This window comes from Globicephala melas, chromosome 5 (genome assembly GCF_963455315.2).
Source record: "Globicephala melas chromosome 5, mGloMel1.2, whole genome shotgun sequence".
NCBI lineage: Eukaryota > Metazoa > Chordata > Mammalia > Artiodactyla > Delphinidae > Globicephala > Globicephala melas.
Genome location: NC_083318.1, coordinates 42,204,361 through 42,222,870, shown reverse-complemented (window position 1 = coordinate 42,222,870; position 18,510 = coordinate 42,204,361). Strand labels below are relative to the sequence as shown.

The 18,510-nt window shown below is 43.0% G+C and overlaps 1 protein-coding gene and 1 long non-coding RNA gene across 12 annotated transcripts in view; one reads left to right on the top strand and one right to left on the bottom strand.

The window, feature by feature from the left end:
* CPEB2 (cytoplasmic polyadenylation element binding protein 2) overlaps positions 1-11,012 on the bottom strand; it is a 64,257-nt gene extending 53,245 nt beyond the window's left edge. For 2 of the 7 annotated variants that reach the window (XM_030864233.2, XM_030864235.2), the window contains exons 1-2: positions 9,118-11,012; positions 5,829-6,119 (exon numbers count right to left, since the gene is read on the bottom strand). In XM_030864233.2, the coding sequence (XP_030720093.2) occupies positions 5,829-6,119; positions 9,118-10,797 (1,971 nt within the window). In that variant the 5' untranslated portion in view covers positions 10,798-11,012. Of the gene's footprint in view, positions 1-4,981; positions 5,072-5,828; positions 6,120-7,344; positions 7,453-9,117 lie in introns of those variants that run through there. The other 5 variants (XM_030864234.2, XM_030864237.2, XM_030864231.2 and 2 more) reach the window with 4 other exon arrangements.
* Positions 8,903-18,510, top strand: part of LOC132597339 (uncharacterized) — a 393,127-nt gene continuing 383,519 nt past the window's right edge. For 2 of the 5 annotated variants that reach the window (XR_009563965.1, XR_009563964.1), the window contains exon 1: positions 16,935-17,764. This is a non-coding gene — a long non-coding RNA (uncharacterized lncRNA). Of the gene's footprint in view, positions 9,261-9,730; positions 9,811-13,628; positions 14,989-16,934; positions 17,765-18,510 lie in introns of those variants that run through there. The other 3 variants (XR_009563966.1, XR_009563967.1, XR_009563968.1) reach the window with 3 other exon arrangements.

Here is an 18,510-nt window from a genome sequence, read left to right as displayed (position 1 = left end):
AACAAACTCCTACTTCAGCAAAGAAAACAGCAAAGCTATTTTAAAACTGTTAACTAAGTTATACTTTATTAAGCATCAGCTGCATCCCACATGATTTTTAAATCACTAAGCACAAAATAGCCTTGAGCAGGCAAAGAGCTCATGACATCTCAAAAGTCACTTTCTGGATAATGAAACCTAGAGGTTCATGTTAAAAACATACAGATAATTCCATTAAGTAAAGTGTGGGGATTAAAATACGACTTCTGAAAAAAACAAAAACAAATCTGATAAGACAAACACTCAGGCATTCTTCTGAAATAGGGATATTAGAAAAAATTGTGTTCACATAAACTGCCATTGGTTCAAAAACTAAATGGAAATCCTGAAACCATTTTAAAGTAACCATAAATGCACCAACACTGATTACCATTAAAAAAATATGGAAAATCATGGCAATGTAACTTACATTTATTACTACATGGCTATTTGAAAACAGCCAAGATATTTCATAAAAGTAAGAATCTCTATCAGGAAAAGTTTACCCAAATCTACTTTAAGTATGAAAGATATGTGGCAAAGAATCAACTAACTGGGCTTTCAGAAACTGAGATTACAGTATCCCACAACAAAAATGAACAGGCAAAAATTAGAACACAATGGTGGAAAAACTGTAATTTCTTATATTCTAATATTTTATTATTTTCTTCAACCCAGAAATTTGCAAAGACTTACGGAAGCAACAGTGAAGTCCTAGAAAGACTAAAAAACATAGAAAGAACAAAGTCATCCTAATTTTAAAAAGGATGACCTGAGAAAGATTATAAATGCTGAAAATAACTAATGTGTTCAACAATGATATTAAAATACAACAAAAGGAATTTGAACTTAATTAAAAGGGAACTTTTTAATGGAATGCTGTATTTTTGCTTTGACATATCCAAAACCCTGTTTTATTTCAAAAGAAGTGATTAAGTAGAAGCTTTTCCTTTTGACAGTGATGTATCCTTCCTAAGAAAAAGGAGGTGGATTATAGAAAAAACATGCATCATCATATTTAAAGTTATACCAATGCTTGGTCATATATTCTTCTGCCTAGGTAGATCAACTTTTGTTGTATTTTTGTATTTAGTCATCCAATTTTTCCTTTAAAATAAAAAAGCAAATTTGTACTAATATTGTTCTCAATTTTAACACTGATTATACATTTCTCATTACATTCTGCTATCGCACTATATTGAATTAGCAGATGATGTGTTGCTCTGCCTCACTATACAACGTGGCTCTCAATCTCATACTCTCTAGTTGTTCCACACAGATATTTCTTACTCATCCAGCTGGACTTTCATCTTCTCTAAGGCAAAGAACACTATTTCACCCATATATCCTAAGGGTAATTAAAGTACTACCACATATACAATGAATATACATTTCTCGACCTTTCTTCGTTATTCTGATCCTCAACAAAGTACTATAACAGTGATTTTCAACAAAAATTAAAAAAAAATTTTTGAAGCCGCAAATGGCCAAAGCTAATCTAGTATCCACAATGGTTAAATAAAATGGAAAGGTAAGTAGAAAATATTTGGGGTAAGAATGTATCAAGTACAATTAAAGAACTGAACAAGGATAGGAAACATAAAAAGGATCCATTACTTAAGCAGGTATAACAGGTCCCTTTCTGTCTCATTTTCAGTAGGTGTGACAGTTTGACAACAACTAATGTCCCTATAACTCATCTAGTTTAAGAATCACAACTTAAGGAATGTTTTATTAAATGAAAAATTGGACTTGGTCTTGTTTTTTTTTTGTATAAGGTGAATAAAGTCTCCAAATAATGTATTTTTCTGAGAGGTCCCCATATTATCATTTATCATGTTACCGTAACAGCGTGGATATTAAAGATTAGCAGAAAATATCTTCAATTAATTCAAGATAGTTTATGTGACATGATCAGGAACTGCACGCAGAACTTCTGTAAGACCAAAAGTTTAGAGCTAAATATATAGATAATCCCCCAGCTAGAGAGCAGGCCAACGCTCATAGCCTTCACAGGCTATATTACAATTTTGAAGGCATCATGTTGCTTTGTTTACAGAAAACTGATATTCCATATGTAAACGTCTAAGTAATAACCTCAACTACTAGTATATTTACTCTTGATTTAAAATATTCAAGTATTAATGAATAAATATGCTGCAGCCTTATTATCTACCTGAAAGATTCAATTTTAAGGTAATTTAGAATTTATACTTTTGAGTATGACTTCTTGCAAGGGTAACTACCTAATAGCATTTTAAAGAAAAGTAATTCTTAGCCTTAAAGAAATTAATAAGACTATCTAACATTCATTTTAAAGTCAGAAGTGTGTATAACAATTTACATTTGTTTTTAAGAAGTTTTAAATTTAAAGCTTTTCCATAAAAAAATAGGCCATTTTAAATAAGGAAATGCCAATCTGAAAAATTTTACATACAACTGAAATAAAAGCTACAAAACTACAAAATCTTTCCCATTTACTAAATTCAATTACATGTCCAGCTCTTGGTATATTTAATTAAGGCCAGGTACAAGAATTAAGACTTTAGTTCTAGAATTTAGTACATTTTAGGCTTAAATCAATTTGAGACCAAAAGAAATAAAAAAGTTAAATGTTTTTAAACAACGTATTTGTTAACTAAATTTTATTGGTATTAAAATGTTATATATGATGAGAAAATATCAGGACTGAAAATAATCTACCCAGATATTTAAGCATCTAAGTATTTTCTATAATTTTAACTTTGTCAAATAGTGAGGAACTACCCAACTGTTTAAGATCCCAAATGCAGTTTGTAGCTTTTGCTGTATTTCTAAGAACCTCAACTTCAAATACCTCAACCTTTTATGGAAAGATAGAAACACAGAACAAATTTTGTATAATAAGTACCCTTAGGGTACTCAAAGGAGACAACAACATTGCTTTTAAGACCACGTGGGAGGTCATACGGATACCTCCACTGCTTGGGACCAATGCCCACTGCTTCCTCCCCAATAAACCAAGACCCTTGTATTCTAAAAATAAAGGAGGGGGGAGCAGGAAGCAGGGAGCAAAAGAAATGGCCACAATAGATGAAAGAAATCATAAGAGCTGGCTAAAAAGGCCTTCCACGATCTAGTTCAAGGTCTTCCTTTTATAGATAAGGAAACTATGACCCCAAGAGATGAAAACCCATAGACTGTGTCATCCAGTGTCACAGACTGTGAAAGGAAGAATAAGAAGATTCAGGTTTCAGACCTTCTTTCCTTCTAGTTCAGTTTACTTTCCACTATCTTTTTCTTCACCATTCTCTTCAACTTCATCATCACATCTCTGGATCAAGAGTCCACAGGGAATGCCAATATCTTAGCAGTTTACCAAAAAAAATTAACCTTTAGCATCAAAATCCTTTTTCCTAAAATGAATTTACCTAAAATCATAGGTTATAAAATAGGTAAGAGCAGAGAGTCTTTGAAGTCTAAGTGGGAGGGCTCACCCTCATCCTGTGGCCCTCATCCTGTGGCAGCCCCAGGGGCACCTCTGCAGAGCCCAGTTTGAAAATTTCCCTTTCATTTTCACCTCTATCTACTCTAGCATTATTCTACCAACTGAAGCTATCTTAATAACCTAATTTCTCAACATCTGTCCCCCACCCCCATGGATCCTCATGGGAGCTAATCTTCTTTCTCCATAGATATATATCCCTCGCACATATCCTCTTGCTTCTTCCTGCACAACCTTTTCAAATAATTATGTCCTTTCCTGTCTAAAAACATGTCCCTTGCCACCTTCAAAATTATTATAATTTTCCTCTTCTAACATACCATCTCCTAGGCATTTATGTATTTAATTTGAACACCATAAAAGTGCTATCATAAAAACATCACTAATATGGCCTAACTGAGCCAGAGTAGAGAAGAGAAATATATGGATAACATTACAACATTAACAAGACAATAAATTACAAATTACATGAGACAATTACTTATTTCTAAGTGGAGACCCTGGCAGGACTACTTTGGTAAGTAGGTAGGACTTGTTTAAAACTAGTGCTAATGGTTGATTATTGAAGTTACTGCCAACCTGCCAGGTTAGAATGATATTTACAAATGCAATATTAATCTATTTATACAGTCCTTACTTGTAAAATGATTTCATGTTGATAAAGTAACTAAGGATAACAGAGCTCCTTTCAGTGGACTCCCACAATGTCAAGTCTATGCTCATTCAAACTTGGGCTCTGTACGAAAGAATCCTCTTATGTGAGGACTGAGTGTTCTATTTGTCCTGAAATAATTCTCATCAGCTGGTACCCAGTATGCATTCAAATTTCATCTGCAGAAGAGAGATAGCATTTTGTAACCACAAAGGACTTGAAGGTAATTTGATTAAGACTGACTCTCAGCTTTTCGACTCAGAGCTTTTCCATAGGAAACTGATTATTTGGAAGAAAACAGTATATAATAGCAGTAACAAAATTTAGAATAGAGAAATACTATAAAGTTTTTTATAAAGGTAAAACCTGAACTAAGGGCTTCCTTAGAAATACATCTCAAGACAAATACAGCAGATTTCATGAAAAAAGTTTACCAAAAAATTTTATATATCATTTATGAAATGTAAGATTAGATATTAAGTAAACATATGATTTTATACCTAATTGCAAATGATTCTGAAAAGAGATAAAATGTGTTCAGTTTGACTGATGTTTAAAGTCAGGTGCTCTTGGGTATAGGATTCCTTTCTCCAAAAACAAATTTATTATGTTTAGGACATACAAAATGATTATGAATTACTTTTAAATTTAAAAATGAAGCATTTTACATTAAATAGTTTAAGTGACCCTTTAAAAATAAATTGCTTTAATGCTCTCTGACATATGCTTAAATAGGTATAATTGGAAAATAAATAATAAATCCTACTCATAATACAAATACTAAACTCCTAGCCAAAATCCTGAAAAATATACACTGTCCAGCCTACCTGGTCTATTCTGGATGTTCCGGCTGCAGTGCACCAACTATCTTGGAGTGAATCTGAGCCCCAAGCTGGCAACTGCAAACTAGATCTCACCTTCAATAGCATAGAAGTTTTCATCAGAAATAAGCAGTTCTCTTCCCCATACCCACCCACAAAAAAAAAAAAAAAAGAAGAATGAAAAGAAAAAAACAATCAAAGTTTTTTCTATCTTGTATCCTTGTTCCATCCTCTAACAGTTTTAAGGGAAAAATATCTCATTTTAAATAGTCATAAGGGGACTTTATTAACCTATAATATCAGCAAAATATTAAAAGCCCTGAAAAAAATGTCTAATCATTATAAGTATTAGGCCACATTTAGAAAAAAAAAAGTCACTGAACCAGTGAACAAATTTTAATTCTATGTAAAAAGTCCTAATGTTATTTTTTCATGATCGTAGCTGTACTAACTACATTTGAATATACATACAGCTGACCATAGTTATATTTATGCACAATTACGAAACATTTTAGTTCAGCTATACTGGAGGAGAAACTCATTTTGGTGGCCTGTTAAAGATTAATGAATTAAGGCATTCTTAAGGAGCTGCCAAGTAAGAGCTTCAATATGAATTTAAGAAACACAGCAGGGTTTTCTACACTTTATGAAGCTTATTTTCTATTATGTGTTTAGAGATTTTTTTAGTCTCAATTTTTTTGTATAGGTATTTTATCCTTTGATAATCAAATTATATGCTTAAAAATTAGAGCTTTCTCTTTTTTAATCCGTTAATTTTACCATACTATTACTACTGCCACCCCCAATTTCCTATTTTGAAAGATTAACATTAGAAATAAGGCCATTTACATACCATTCTTACCTGTAAGGGTAAGAGCGTATTACTATTGTTGTCTGTTCTGAACACATTATCTTCAATCCAAGATTTTGGAGTCAGTGATGGAGTAGAGCGAGTAAATTTCGGTGGTGCTATGACATTACCAGAAAACGGTTTCTTCAATGGAGATATCTGATTCATAGTTCCTGGAATTCCCATGTTTCCAGTTCTACGATGATCTCTGCCATGCATTGCTCCCCACGACATACTTCCAGTGCCCCAGCCACTGCTTTGATGGTTGCTCCAAGGAGATTGTTTCAGAAGAGGCTGGGGAAAATACATCTATTTAAATTATAAGCATTTAAAGAGTTTATAATTCAAATTCAAAATTAGGCCTGAGCTAAGAATTTATATGATCTTAATAAAATGAAATATAGAAAGGCAACAGAATATATCATAACTAGTTTATAAAAAGTAATAGGCTTGACATCTTGCTTACGAAAACATAGTCACTTAATGCTGAGTTTTCATACTCTTGTCTACTATAAATTATAATGAATCAAGTAGATATTTCATGACACTCATTAAAATAGAACCATGCAGTTACTTTTTTTTTCCCCTTTAGAGAGAACTGTATAAATGACAGATATGAAGAAAAAAATACTTTAAAATTGAAATTAACTTTGAAGATCCTTACAGATATAACCTACACTATGATCTTAAAGCAACTATGTTCCGCTAAGCACAGAACTAAAAATATGATCGTTATCAATTAAAATATACCAATCATATGAGTGAAATATCTAGACTTTAGGTTTCTAAAACAAACTGTACCACTGCAAAAGTGGATAATAACATTTGGTGTTATTCTACTGCACAGATTAAAAATGCCTTTTGAGATAGGGAAAATATAGCAAATATGTCTTTTTTATTGCACTGCTTATTCAACTTTTAAGATATTTTATTCCGGTTTTAATGTAGTTTCTTTTAAATTTTCATAGTTTTTACTTCACTTAATTATCCATGAACTGTTAAATAATTATCTGATATTACCCATAGGTGGATACACTAAGATAAACAACTATATACTTTGATCATTCTAGTAAAGATCTTAGTAATACAAGTCTCCATGAACTTTATTCATTTTCAAAAGTAAAGTAATATTCCAAACTCTAACCAATAGCAAGAAAAGTTAAGTCATCAAAGAATGAAAAATTCACCAAGAGGCTACAACTGTAGATTGTGAAAAGTATTAATTGCTAGCAATTTTACAGTCAATAAGCTTATAATTTAATAATTTTGTGCCAACATTTAGCCAAAGGGAGTATGGGTCGTGCACTTAACTATAAGTCAGTAAGTTATTTTAAGTCAAGCACTCTTAATATTAAACCTCCTTATTTTTTTTCTGCAAACCTGGTCTGTAGTGCCTATTACTTATTAAAATTTTTTTAATGCTAATATAATCATGAATATATACTACCCTTTCCCCCTCTATGTAGTTCAAAAGGATAGCTAAGGGACCACGGACATATTCCATTCTTCAGGACCTTACTTTCATCACTGACGCAGTGCTCAAAGTTCTCTTCCAGTGACCTAAAATTCCATATAACAGCTGTGACCTCTTACACTCCATTGCAAGACCCATCTTTTGACAAAAAGCAGATTATAGTTAAATATGGATCTTGGTATATGGTCTTCTAGTGATATACCAAGGCCTTAAGAATACAAAAATACCTACAGATAATTTTCTGTGGCAAGTTTCCAGTTAAAAAACGAAGACCCTGACACCCAAAAGACAGTTGCTCAAGATTATGTAAATCATGGAAAAGGGGAATACTATTTCAAAATTAACTATTTTCAACCCTTATAGGCCACATTCTCCTTCCTCAGGAAGAAACCAGTGATTCAACAAAAACTGTTGTTATTCTGGTTAATTTAAATAAACTGTTAACTGTTATTTTGGTTAAATTAGATAGTATTCACCTTTTTAAAAGGGTAACCCTTAAAAACTTTAACTGGGCAATGGAAAAAGTTATATGAGTACGTAAGTAGTGGTTAGGGTCCAATCTTGCTTCCTTCTCAACCTTTAATCACGAAATTGACCTTAGACAGAATGATCACTATAATAAATGCTGACTAGATCAAAAAAGAACAACAAAATACTCCTTCAATGTCAATTAACCAAACCAGCGGCCACTCAAACGTTGTTTTGAGAGGATAACAAAACAGACCTTGAATCTGAAAGGGCTCGGATGAATAAAAAAACCTGCCTGCTGTGATTTCATAATTATACTACCCACTTAAAATACACACACCCTATCATTCAAGAGAAGGTTAAGGCCACCAAAAAAAAAAAAAAGAAAGAGAGAAAAGAAAAAAAAGAAAAAAGTGAAAGTCTTCTCTTCAAGGTAACACACAAATAGCAGACTCGTTTCGTTTTAAAACCTACAAAATAGTACCCAAACATTAAAAAGCACAGAAAATAAAACCGTCTTGGAGCATCTCAGTCTTAACCATCTGACAGCTCGAGGGGACCGACCCACGTCGGGAGGCAGGTGGGCAGGAGGAGCGCGGCAGGGACGCTCCTCGCCGACCCTGGTCCCGGTAGGTTGTGCGGGCGGCAACTGCCTCGCCCGCGACAGGTCTCGCCGGCCAATTAAGAATGATACAAACTCAAAAGAAAAAAAGCTTTTCCGCCCGTTCCCTCATTGGACGACGGCGAAAGGTCACGGGCTGACCACACGCACAGTCTCCGGTAATCATTCTCCTGCTTCCCGGGTTCGCTTCCCACGGCCGCTCCCCCCCCTCCCCGAGGCCGCCGCCCGAGCCCGCTGGTCCCGCGTCCCCGACCCCAGGTCCTCCGACCCCCGAACCACGGCCGTCTCGCCGTGTCTCCGGGGCTCGAGAAAGCCGGACGGCCGCTCACCAGGCCAGGGGGCGCCGGCCGGGCCCCGGGGTCGCCCCGTACGAGGTACGAGAGGGACGTCGCGCCCGGCCGCCCCCCGCCCCCGCCCCGGCGCCATTCCGCCCCTGCCCTAGACCCACCGCCACGCCGGGGCTTTCGAGGGGGCGCCCGGCCGGGGCCACTTCCAGCCGGACCCGACTCTGGAGCCCCACAGCCCACGGTGGCCACATCCCTCACGCCCCGCCAGGGTCTGGTGTCCCGAGTCCCGTCGCCCTTTTCCGCCCTCCGGGTCCTACTCGGTCGGGCGAGGGGCCCTCGCAACTGCCCCTCGGGGCCGCGCCGGGCCGAGCCCGGTCTCCGGCCGCCCCCGCCCGCAGTCTCCCCGGCCTCGCGGCGCAGCCGGGCCGTCGCCCGCCGTACCTGGTGGTGGTTGTAGGAGTTCCTCTGCTGCAAGAAGGCGGCAGCGGCCGCCTGGTGCTGCTGCTGGAGCTGCGGGCTGACGGGTGACCTCCGGCTCTGAGGCTGCTGCGGCGCCGCGGGCGGCGGGGGCTGCTGCTGCTGAGGTAAATTCATGGCGGGCGGCGGTGGCGGGGGCACGGCGGCCGCCGAGAAGGGGCCCCCGAAGCCGCCGCCGCCCCCGCCGCCGCCGCCCGCCGGCACGCTGAGCCCAGCACAGCCGTGCGGGGACACGGGCGAGAAGCTCGGGAAGAAGGCCGGGTTCATGGACGACGGCAGCCCGGGGTAGAAGCCGTTCTCCGAATCGGGGCTGGGCGGCGGCATGGCGCTGAGCGAGCCGCCGCCGCCGCCGCCGCCACCCGGGGTGGCGGCCGACGAACCCGGCTGCGGCTGCGGCGGCTGCTGGGGCGGAGGCGGCGGCTGCTGCTGGGGCGGCGGCGGCTGGGGCTGGGGCTGGGGCGGCGGCGACGCGGTCTGCACCGACCAGGGGGTGCCGAAGCCGGGCAGCGGCGGCGGCGACGCGGAGCCGCCTCCCCCTCCGCCGCCGGGGGGCCCCCCGCCCCCGCTGCCGCCGCCGCCGCCGCCGCCCGGGTGCGGAAGGTCCGGGCTCTGCAGGCTGCTGAAGGCGCCCGCGCCGAGAGCCCCGCCAGGCAGGAGGTTACTGGGACTGTTGAGCAGAGGATGGTTGGGGGACTCCATGGAGCCCGGCGCGGGGTTCACCGGCGGCGTCGAGGGGGCCAAGCCCGCATTGGGGGGCTCGGCGGCGCTGCCCTCGCCCACGGCCGGGGTCTTGGGAGGGCTGCCCGCGCCTCCGTGGCGGCGCCGCGGGGCTGCAGGCGGCGAAGGCTGGAGCTGCGGGAGCGGGGGCAGGTCGGCCGGGCGCTGCTGCGGGGCGAAGTCCTGCGGCGGGAGGTGCTGCGGGTGCGGGAGGCTGAACTGCTGCTGCTGTTGCTGCTGTTGCGGCTGGCGCTGGGCGAGCTGCGCCGGCTGGAGGAGCTGGCCGGGCGGCGGCGGCGAGCCGAACCGGCCGGGGCAGTGGAGCGGCGGCGGCGGCTTCGAGTCCGGAGGGTGGGGAAGGCGGGGAGGGCTGAACTCTTTCCTCTTCTGGCTGCTCAGCTGCTGCTGCTGCCGCTTACTGAAGTCCTGCGGGGAGGAGGTGCGGCAGCAGCAGCAGGAGGAGGCGGAGGAGGAGGGGTGGTGCAGACTCGGTTTGAAGTCCTGGGAGGGGAGGAGGTGGGTCACACCCGCGTTCGTGCCGCCGCCGGGGTGGTGGTTGGGGAGTTTCTCCGTGGCCTCCGCCCCCGAGAGTGGCCTCGCCGGCTGCTGTGTCAGCCTCAGCAGCAGTTCATCCTGCATGGTCTGCTGATGCGCCGGGAACGGGGAGGAAGAGGAAGCGGTGGCGACCGAGCTGTCCGCGCCGCCGCAGCCGAAGGGGATAGGGAAGGGGGAGGCGGCCTCCGAGAAGCCGGTGACAGGCAACGGCAGCGGCGAGAGCGGGCCGAAAGGCGTGGCGGAGGGTGACGGGGCGGCGGCCGCCGCGGCTCCAGCGGCGTAGGGACGGTACGCCCCGCCGCTGAACAGGGACCCGGGACTGCTGCTTCGGAGCCGGGCGGTTTGCAGCACCCCAAACCCGAAGTCCCTCATTTATCAGGCCGGCGGCAGCGGGAGGAGACGCACCCCGTCCGCTGCCCCGCCTAAGAAGCCGCCGGATCTGGGGCGGTGCGGCCTTGGTGGAAGGAGGGGGAGTCAGTGAGAGAGGGACACCGTGACTGAGCCAGGGGCACCTACTTCGGCCCCGCCACCCCTCGCGGCAATGACCGCCACCTCCCGAGACCTGCTCGGGCGCAGCCGCCGCCGCCGCCGCCGCCCTGGTCGCTTAAGAACCCCGGAACGTGCGTCAGCGCCACCTCACAATCGCACCGCCCCCCGCGGTGCGCCCCGGCACGCGCGGGCTCGAGGCCGCGGCGCCCCCGCTGCCCCGCCCCCGTCCCGCCCCTTATTAATATGCAGTCTCGGCCGGGGGCGCGCGAGCGCTCTTGGGAGGGCGGGAGAGCGCGGGCGCGAGCGGCGCGTCTCCTCGGGTTTCCCCTGCGCCCGGGGAAAGGAGAGGCCGGTTGAGGCGGCGGGCGGCCGAAGAGGCCTGTGCGCCCGGCGCGCGCGCACGACGGCGAGCACGCGCGGGGGGCGCGGACGGTTACTGGGCAACCGCCCCTCCCGGCTCTGGGTCCTCGCTGAACCTTCAGCAGGTCGCACGCGGTACTTTCCCCCCGTCCAGTCGCCCTCGGGGCCCTGCCTCCTTGTCACCTCCGCTTCGTCTTCGGTCACAGGAGCCTTGGTCGCAGGGACAGGGGCTGCCCTAGGCGGCGCTGGCCAGCCGGGGAAACTGAGGCCGGTTAGTGGCTTTCAGTGTCGGCGGCCGCTCGTGTCCCGCAGCGCGAGGGAGCGGGGACCTGGCCCCTGCTGCCCTCCGGGCTCTGCGCGGGAGGCCTCTTGCCGACCCGCCTGTGCGGGGCTCCGCCAGCCTTGCTGACTGCGGAGCGCGTCGCCCACGCCTCTGGCCCCACCATGGCCCAGACTCGCAGCCCTCCTCGTCGCCCTAGAAAGCGCCTCCTTTTCGCTCCGGTTTCTGTTTTTAGCCTCTCGTGCCGAGTACTGTTATCCACCCTCCCGCAGCCGCGTGAAAGTATTTTCTGTAGGGTAAACACGAAGGCCCGGCCATATAGCATACATTTTCACTTAAGTAATGAGGAACAAAGTCCCTGGAACCCACCGCGCCTCCGTGCGGTTATTTACACACAGACGTGCATATAATGGGTTCCGAGGCGAGCTCCCTTGGTAACCCTGGGCCCGCTCCAAGTCCTCCTGTTTCAGAAAGCGTTTCGTGTGTTGCCGTCGGGACTGCAGTGGGTGGGATTCCTCCCCACCACATTCATTCTGGCATCCCCGCCCCTTTCCCCTAGGGAGACTCTAATTTAAACATTTCCGAAGCTTTATGAATTTCCAAGGGAGAAAGATTTCTCACATCAGGGGGGAAAAGGAGGTTCTGACTCAGCAACAGACTTGTTGAGACTTGCAAAATGGAAGGGGAGAGAGAGCTTTCCATGGTAGAGCTCTTGTTGGAAGCAACAGAAGAGGAACTAAACCTGTGTATTTCCTAAAGAAACATTTTACCTAGAGAAAAAATATATATATGAGGGTCTAGGTAAAGGAATAGCAGAGGGATCCATACTAGTAAGATATGGATTTCATGTTCCTGTTTTGCAATTTTAACTTTTTCTTGGCGTTTAGAGAAGTGAAACTATTGAAAGAATCCTGGAATACAGGCTAATAATCTCAAAAGCAATTGAAAATGGGTTCAGATTCTACTTGATTTGGATTTACAACTGAACTAATATTAAATAGTGTTATAAATGAGCACACTTTTACTGATGTAGGCAAGAGTGTACACTTTTATGAGTCCTCACTCATTCTCTATTAGTTAAATTTCATCCCCTTTTTACTTTGCTTTTGTTACTTCAGTGTTTCAAATTTATATAAATCAGAATAAATACAGAAGAAAGAGAAAAACAATGCAAGGGGAAAATATATTCCATGTATTTATGTTTAATATCCTGTCTAATAAACTAAGTTTGACATTGCCTTTAAATAAGGAAAAGATACTTTTTAAAAACAGGTCATAAATCGTTTAGAAATCAGTGGGTACATAGAAAATTGGTTTGAGTTAATAATCTCAAAACCATTTTTAACAAGCAAAATATAAAACTGGAGAATTCCTTTTTTATTCTAAATTACAATGTCTAGAAGATAACCTGAGCTCTTTAGAATTAAAAATACAAATGGCCATTTTCACAGCACCTATTGACATATTACTATTATTCATTAAGCTATTTTGCACGGAAAATATTCAGCAACTGAGGCATATAAAGTATTGAAATGAAGAATTTTATTTCTAAGTAAAGTTATATTTGATTGGACTCATCTGCAGATCCAATGACAAATCTTGAAAATGTAGGCACGAAAGTTAGCTCAATCATCCATTAAAATTGCAGTTAGTGCAATGTAAGAAAAGAGAGCATACGTTTAAAAGCTAAATGGTGCCATTCTGGGCTGAAGTTTGAATAAAAACAAGATTTCTTAGTGTGCTGAGACTGGCTTTGTTTTAGAGCATTTAGAGCTCTCCAAAAAGGAAAAAGCCATCAAGTTTGGTATTATGTAATAAGGTCAAACTCCATATTAAGTACACTAAATTCTGAAGTTCCACTGCCAGATCCTCTACTCACTGCTTTAACATCTGAGAGAGTGTTGTGAGGGTCCTGCTTTTTATAGCAAAGAAAGTTATATTCTGAAATCTAAAACTTTTAAGCTGGTGAGTGTCCCATCATTGAAAATATTCCAACATAAAGGTTTCCTATAGTGGAGGTAGGGGTGGGTGGGAGAAGAGGGGTTGTGGACCTCTAGCAGGTCTAAAGCCAAGTTCTTATGAATCTATATTCTAATCATATTTACATGAAAATATGTTAATTGTATGGCCAGTAACTCATTCCCTGAGTTTAATTTGACTGTCCCTTGTTCATTTCCTCCCACTGCCCTGGGCCAGTGTGTTTAAAAATATTTTGCTGCAACCCAGGACACACACATACACCTGAAATAAAGCTTTTATTAAGCAATTCTTACTCTTGATACATGCAACAAACTCTTTTAAAATTTTACTTTTTAAAATAATTGTTTTTTAAAAGAATTGATCACTGAATTGATCTCAAATCACTAAGCTGATTTTAAGACTCACATTTAGGTCATGAGCTGAAATTGAAGAACACTGTCATAGAAGACTATTTCACACTTTCTCTATCTTAAAGCCTCCTCACACCTTCTTCTGTCCTCACTCTCAGCTGCTGAGCTGGCTTTCTATTTCACTGAGAAGCTAGAAGCAGTTACAAATCTTCCCCAGGTCCTCACGGCTCCCTTTTCTAGTCACTGCCTCTGTCCCTGTACATGTCACCTTCCTTCCTGATACGTGGAAGGCCTGTCCATGCCCCACGTTCCCGTCTAAGGCCAGCCCCTCCGCCGGTACACCAGCTCCTCCTCCCACTTGTTCAGGACACAGCTTCATAGACATCCCAAATTTAACAGGCCCCAAATTGAACTCCCCACCTTGTTAATTCCCATCTGGGTAAGCACCACTCCGTTGCTGTAGTTGCTTAGGCCAAAAACCTTGGAGTCGTTCTTGACTTCTATTTTTGTTACAGGATATCCAAGCCATCATTACATACTGCTTTGTCCTACCTTTAATTGATAACCAGAATCCAACTGCCTCTCACCACTCCCACCTCAAGCAACCTGGCCCAGGCCACCATTTTTTCTGCCCTGGATTGTTGCTCTCAACTCCTAACTAGTTTCCCAGCTTCTGATCTTGTCTACAGTCTATTCTCCATGAAGCAGCTGGAATGCTCCTTTCAGACAGATCACATCATCTCCTCTGATGAAATACTTATACTTATCAGAATAAAAGTCAAAACATTTTCAATAACCGAAAGGTTCTTCATGTTTGCCTCCTGCCCCTACTAATCCCTCTGACAACTTTTACCCCACAATAGAATGCTTATTTCTTTAATGTGCAAGGCCAAGTCGGCCCCAGGGACTTTGCTCTTGCAATTCCCATTGTCTGGAATACTTGTCCTCCTCAATACCAACAGGGCTCACTCTATCAGTTTTCTCATCTCTCTCTCTCACTTCTTTTAGGTCTCTGCTCAAGCTCACTCTTCTCAGTGATATCTTTCCTGCCCGCCATTGTAAAACAGCAGCACCCTCCCTCCATTCCAGCCTCCTTCTCCCCCTGTAGGTGGTTTGATTTTTCTCCATCTGGCCCACTATGTACTTAAATTGTTTATCTGTCCTCCCTATTAGTTCGCAAGCCGCATAAGGGAAGATACATTGTTTTGTTCACAGTTGCATCCTCAGCACCTAGAAAAATCCTGGCACACAGTAGGCACCCAAGAGTTGTCAAATGCATGCACTGAATGAAGGCATCGTGGAATTAACAAATAGCAGTTTTAAGAACTAATAGCTATAAATATACTGTAGTAATACGAGAGTCCATTTATCAGTTGCTTGTTTGTTGGCAAGAGCTATCCAAACACCACCCAGATGCTCTTAGGAATTATAAGCAAGGCAAGATAGTTACAGGCATTGACAGGATATGTGAGTGAGGACAGACAGGGCAGCTCAGGATTTTAACACAAGGGAATAGATAAACCTGGACTCCAAGAGGCAAGACTTCTGTCTTAGGAACATGGAGAAGGACGTAGCCTCCAGCACAGGGGTACATTACAGGAACTTGAGCAAAGACGGGGAATCAAGACTCCAGCTCATAGAAACAGTGAACCAGTTTAGGCAGCATGGCAATGAGGCCAATTTGAGGCTGAGCCTCCATGATGCTGGTTTCTTATTGCTGCCCAGCCTGTGAATGTGTCTGACCCCACAGGATGGGAAAGGATTAGTCATTAGGTGGGAGCTCATTAGTCTTGGCTTTGGGTTGGAGGAAAAAATAGAACTTAAGGTCTAGATTGACCCTGTCCAACTTCAGGGTGCTTTATTGACACAGTATCCCAGTGTAACACCATCTTCAATTACTTCTGGTTCTTCCTCCACTTTTCTAAACCTTCCTTCATTCTCTCCTCTACCTTCCTCTCTCTTTACATATCCCTTTTATGTTGGAATTCCTTAGCTTATATTCTTGGTCTTCTTCTCTGCTTCTACATACTCTTTCTAAGTGACTTTATCCACTATCATGTGTTCAAATATCATCTGTCTCAGACCCATGAATTCAATATGTCCATACCTGAACTTACCGTCTTCTCCCAAACCCACTCCTCCTCTTTGCTCCCTATCTGGCCGATGTCATCATCACAGAACCAGTTTCTCAAGCTGGAAACTTGTTATCCTCTTCTTCCCTCTCTCACCCTCCAAAAACAATTGCTTACTGTACTCTGTCAGTTCTGCTGCAGAAATGTTTCTCAAAGGTAGACCCCTTAGCCCTTTCCCTTACCCAAGTCTTAGCTCTGAATTTTTTCTCTGTCCTGCTCTAGTGCACAGCCTCTTAGCTGGCTTCCCTACCAGGTTCCTCTTCTGAATCTCTTCCCTTTAATAGTCCCAAAAAAACAACTATGATCCTGTTACACTGTCCTGTCAATAATCACTCTCTAGCTTCCACAGTATCAAGTCCAAACTTGCTAGTAGACAGGACCCTTCAGAACTTATTTGCAACTTGCCACTTTGCCTTTATCACCTGTCGCTTTCCATATTACCAGATTCTCTGAATCAGCCATGTCATTTCATAATTCTGGGCCTTTGCACATGATGTTTCTAGTTCCTGGAATGCCTCCTTCCATCAGCTAATGCTTCCTTTCCTTTCAAGACCCAGTCCAAATGCCATAGCGTTTCCTGACTCCCCCTGGACAGTGAGTTGAGGCCTGTTCTACACTCTTAACATTGTCGTAATAATTTTTTTTACTGTTATAACGTGTCATATGGAAATAACAAGGAAACAATTATGTTTCCTTGGCTATCTTCCCTTTTAGACTGAGAGTTGCTATAGGTCATGGTTTTCTTTATGTATCTCTGCATCTTTCTTGCCTGCCACAGTACCTGGAACATGGTTCCCAATAAATTTTTATTGATTATTAATTGCCCAATTAATACTGTAGGAAGGATGAAAGGAATGAGAGAAAGAAGAAAGGAAGGCAAAGAAGAGGGAGGGAGGGAGGGAAGGAGGAAAGTGTTTCCAAAGCACACTTAAAAGGAGATGTACCATTTTCTAGAAAACTGTAGCATTATTGAGTTATGGTTGCTGGAGGAACAAAAAATAAAACAAACAGACCATAACAAATAACAAAAAAAAATCTCACTTCCCTTCCCAGCATTTTCTTTGATAATACTAAACTGAAAGCTCCATTCTTGTTATTACAATCTTCATTCTGCTTACTCTGCCATTCCATTTTGACAAAGGAAAGTATCTAGAATCTTTCCCTGATGATAAAGTGTAGCCCCCAAACACAATAAAAGGATTTCCAGATGGTGTTACCCTTTTTGAAACCTGGGAGATTTGTCATTCAACTCCAGTGTTCCCGTATAGGGAAGAAGCCTTCAGTCTCTCCAGTAATTCCTGCCATGATGCTATTGGGCTGCTTATGTAGACTGACTTAATTGTTCCATTCTCACCTTTTATCTTTAGGCCTAGTCAACTTGATTAGATTACAAATCTTTGGAGACAGTGGCCTTATATATTTATTTTCCTAGTTCTTCTTGATTCTTTTATGTATCCATTAACTATCGAGTGCTTACTATGTGCCAGACCCTGCCAGGCACTGGGGATACAACTATGAACAAAACAGAAGACACATATATTATTCTGTGCATAGTCAGAGATACTGTAAATAAATGTTTGCTGTTGATACTAGTTATGATAATTCCCAGCCCTAATTATCTTGACAGATTCATGAACAGTGAGATTCGAGGCTGAAACTGACCTACTAAATTGGAGTCCTACATGCTGCAACATCGCCTTGCTAGTCTGGTCATGGGTGGAGCCCTGGGATGCATGTGGGATATAGAGGTAAGGAAAATTCATCAAGAAGGCAGAAGAAACCACACACTGAAACACATTGTAATGCTGGCTTGCAATGAGATTTTCATTTGTTTTCTCCCATACTTGTCACAATATATTTTGTGAGTAGATAAAGCAAAAGTAAATAATATTTCTATTTTACAGTTGGAAAACCAAAACCCAGGAACAAAATAATTTGCCACAGGTAGTTTCCATAGCCTGGGCTTAATGCCTCCATCTCCCCATTTCTCAGTCTCCTGCTTCATTACTTGGACATAAGGCTATCACCTAAAATACGCAACATATTTGAGCAAAACAGAGCTACGGTGACAAGCCCTAAAAACACTGGTGGCTAGTCTACCAAAGGATAAAGGATGGAAAGGATAACCCTTGAAGCATTCTCAGTAACACCTAACTAAATGAATAACAATTGGCAGTAGTGACTCAGAGTGAAAGCATCTTATTTTCAAAATTCATATCCCATGAAAATTCAGAAATAGTCCTCAAATGTGCTTACTCATTCTTCTCCTATTAGAAGAATGAGGTCTGACAGTATATATTTGATATACCGCATTTAACTCTTTTCTTTCACATTCTGGAAAGCTAACTCTTTTTATTGATAAATTATTCTATGCAGAGAAAAGTGAAGATGCATTTTGACTAAATACTTAGCCTTTATATAGATGAAGGGTGTTACATCTATCAAATTTGATCTTAGAAGATTAAAATTTGTAAATGTTTATTTTGGAGACTAA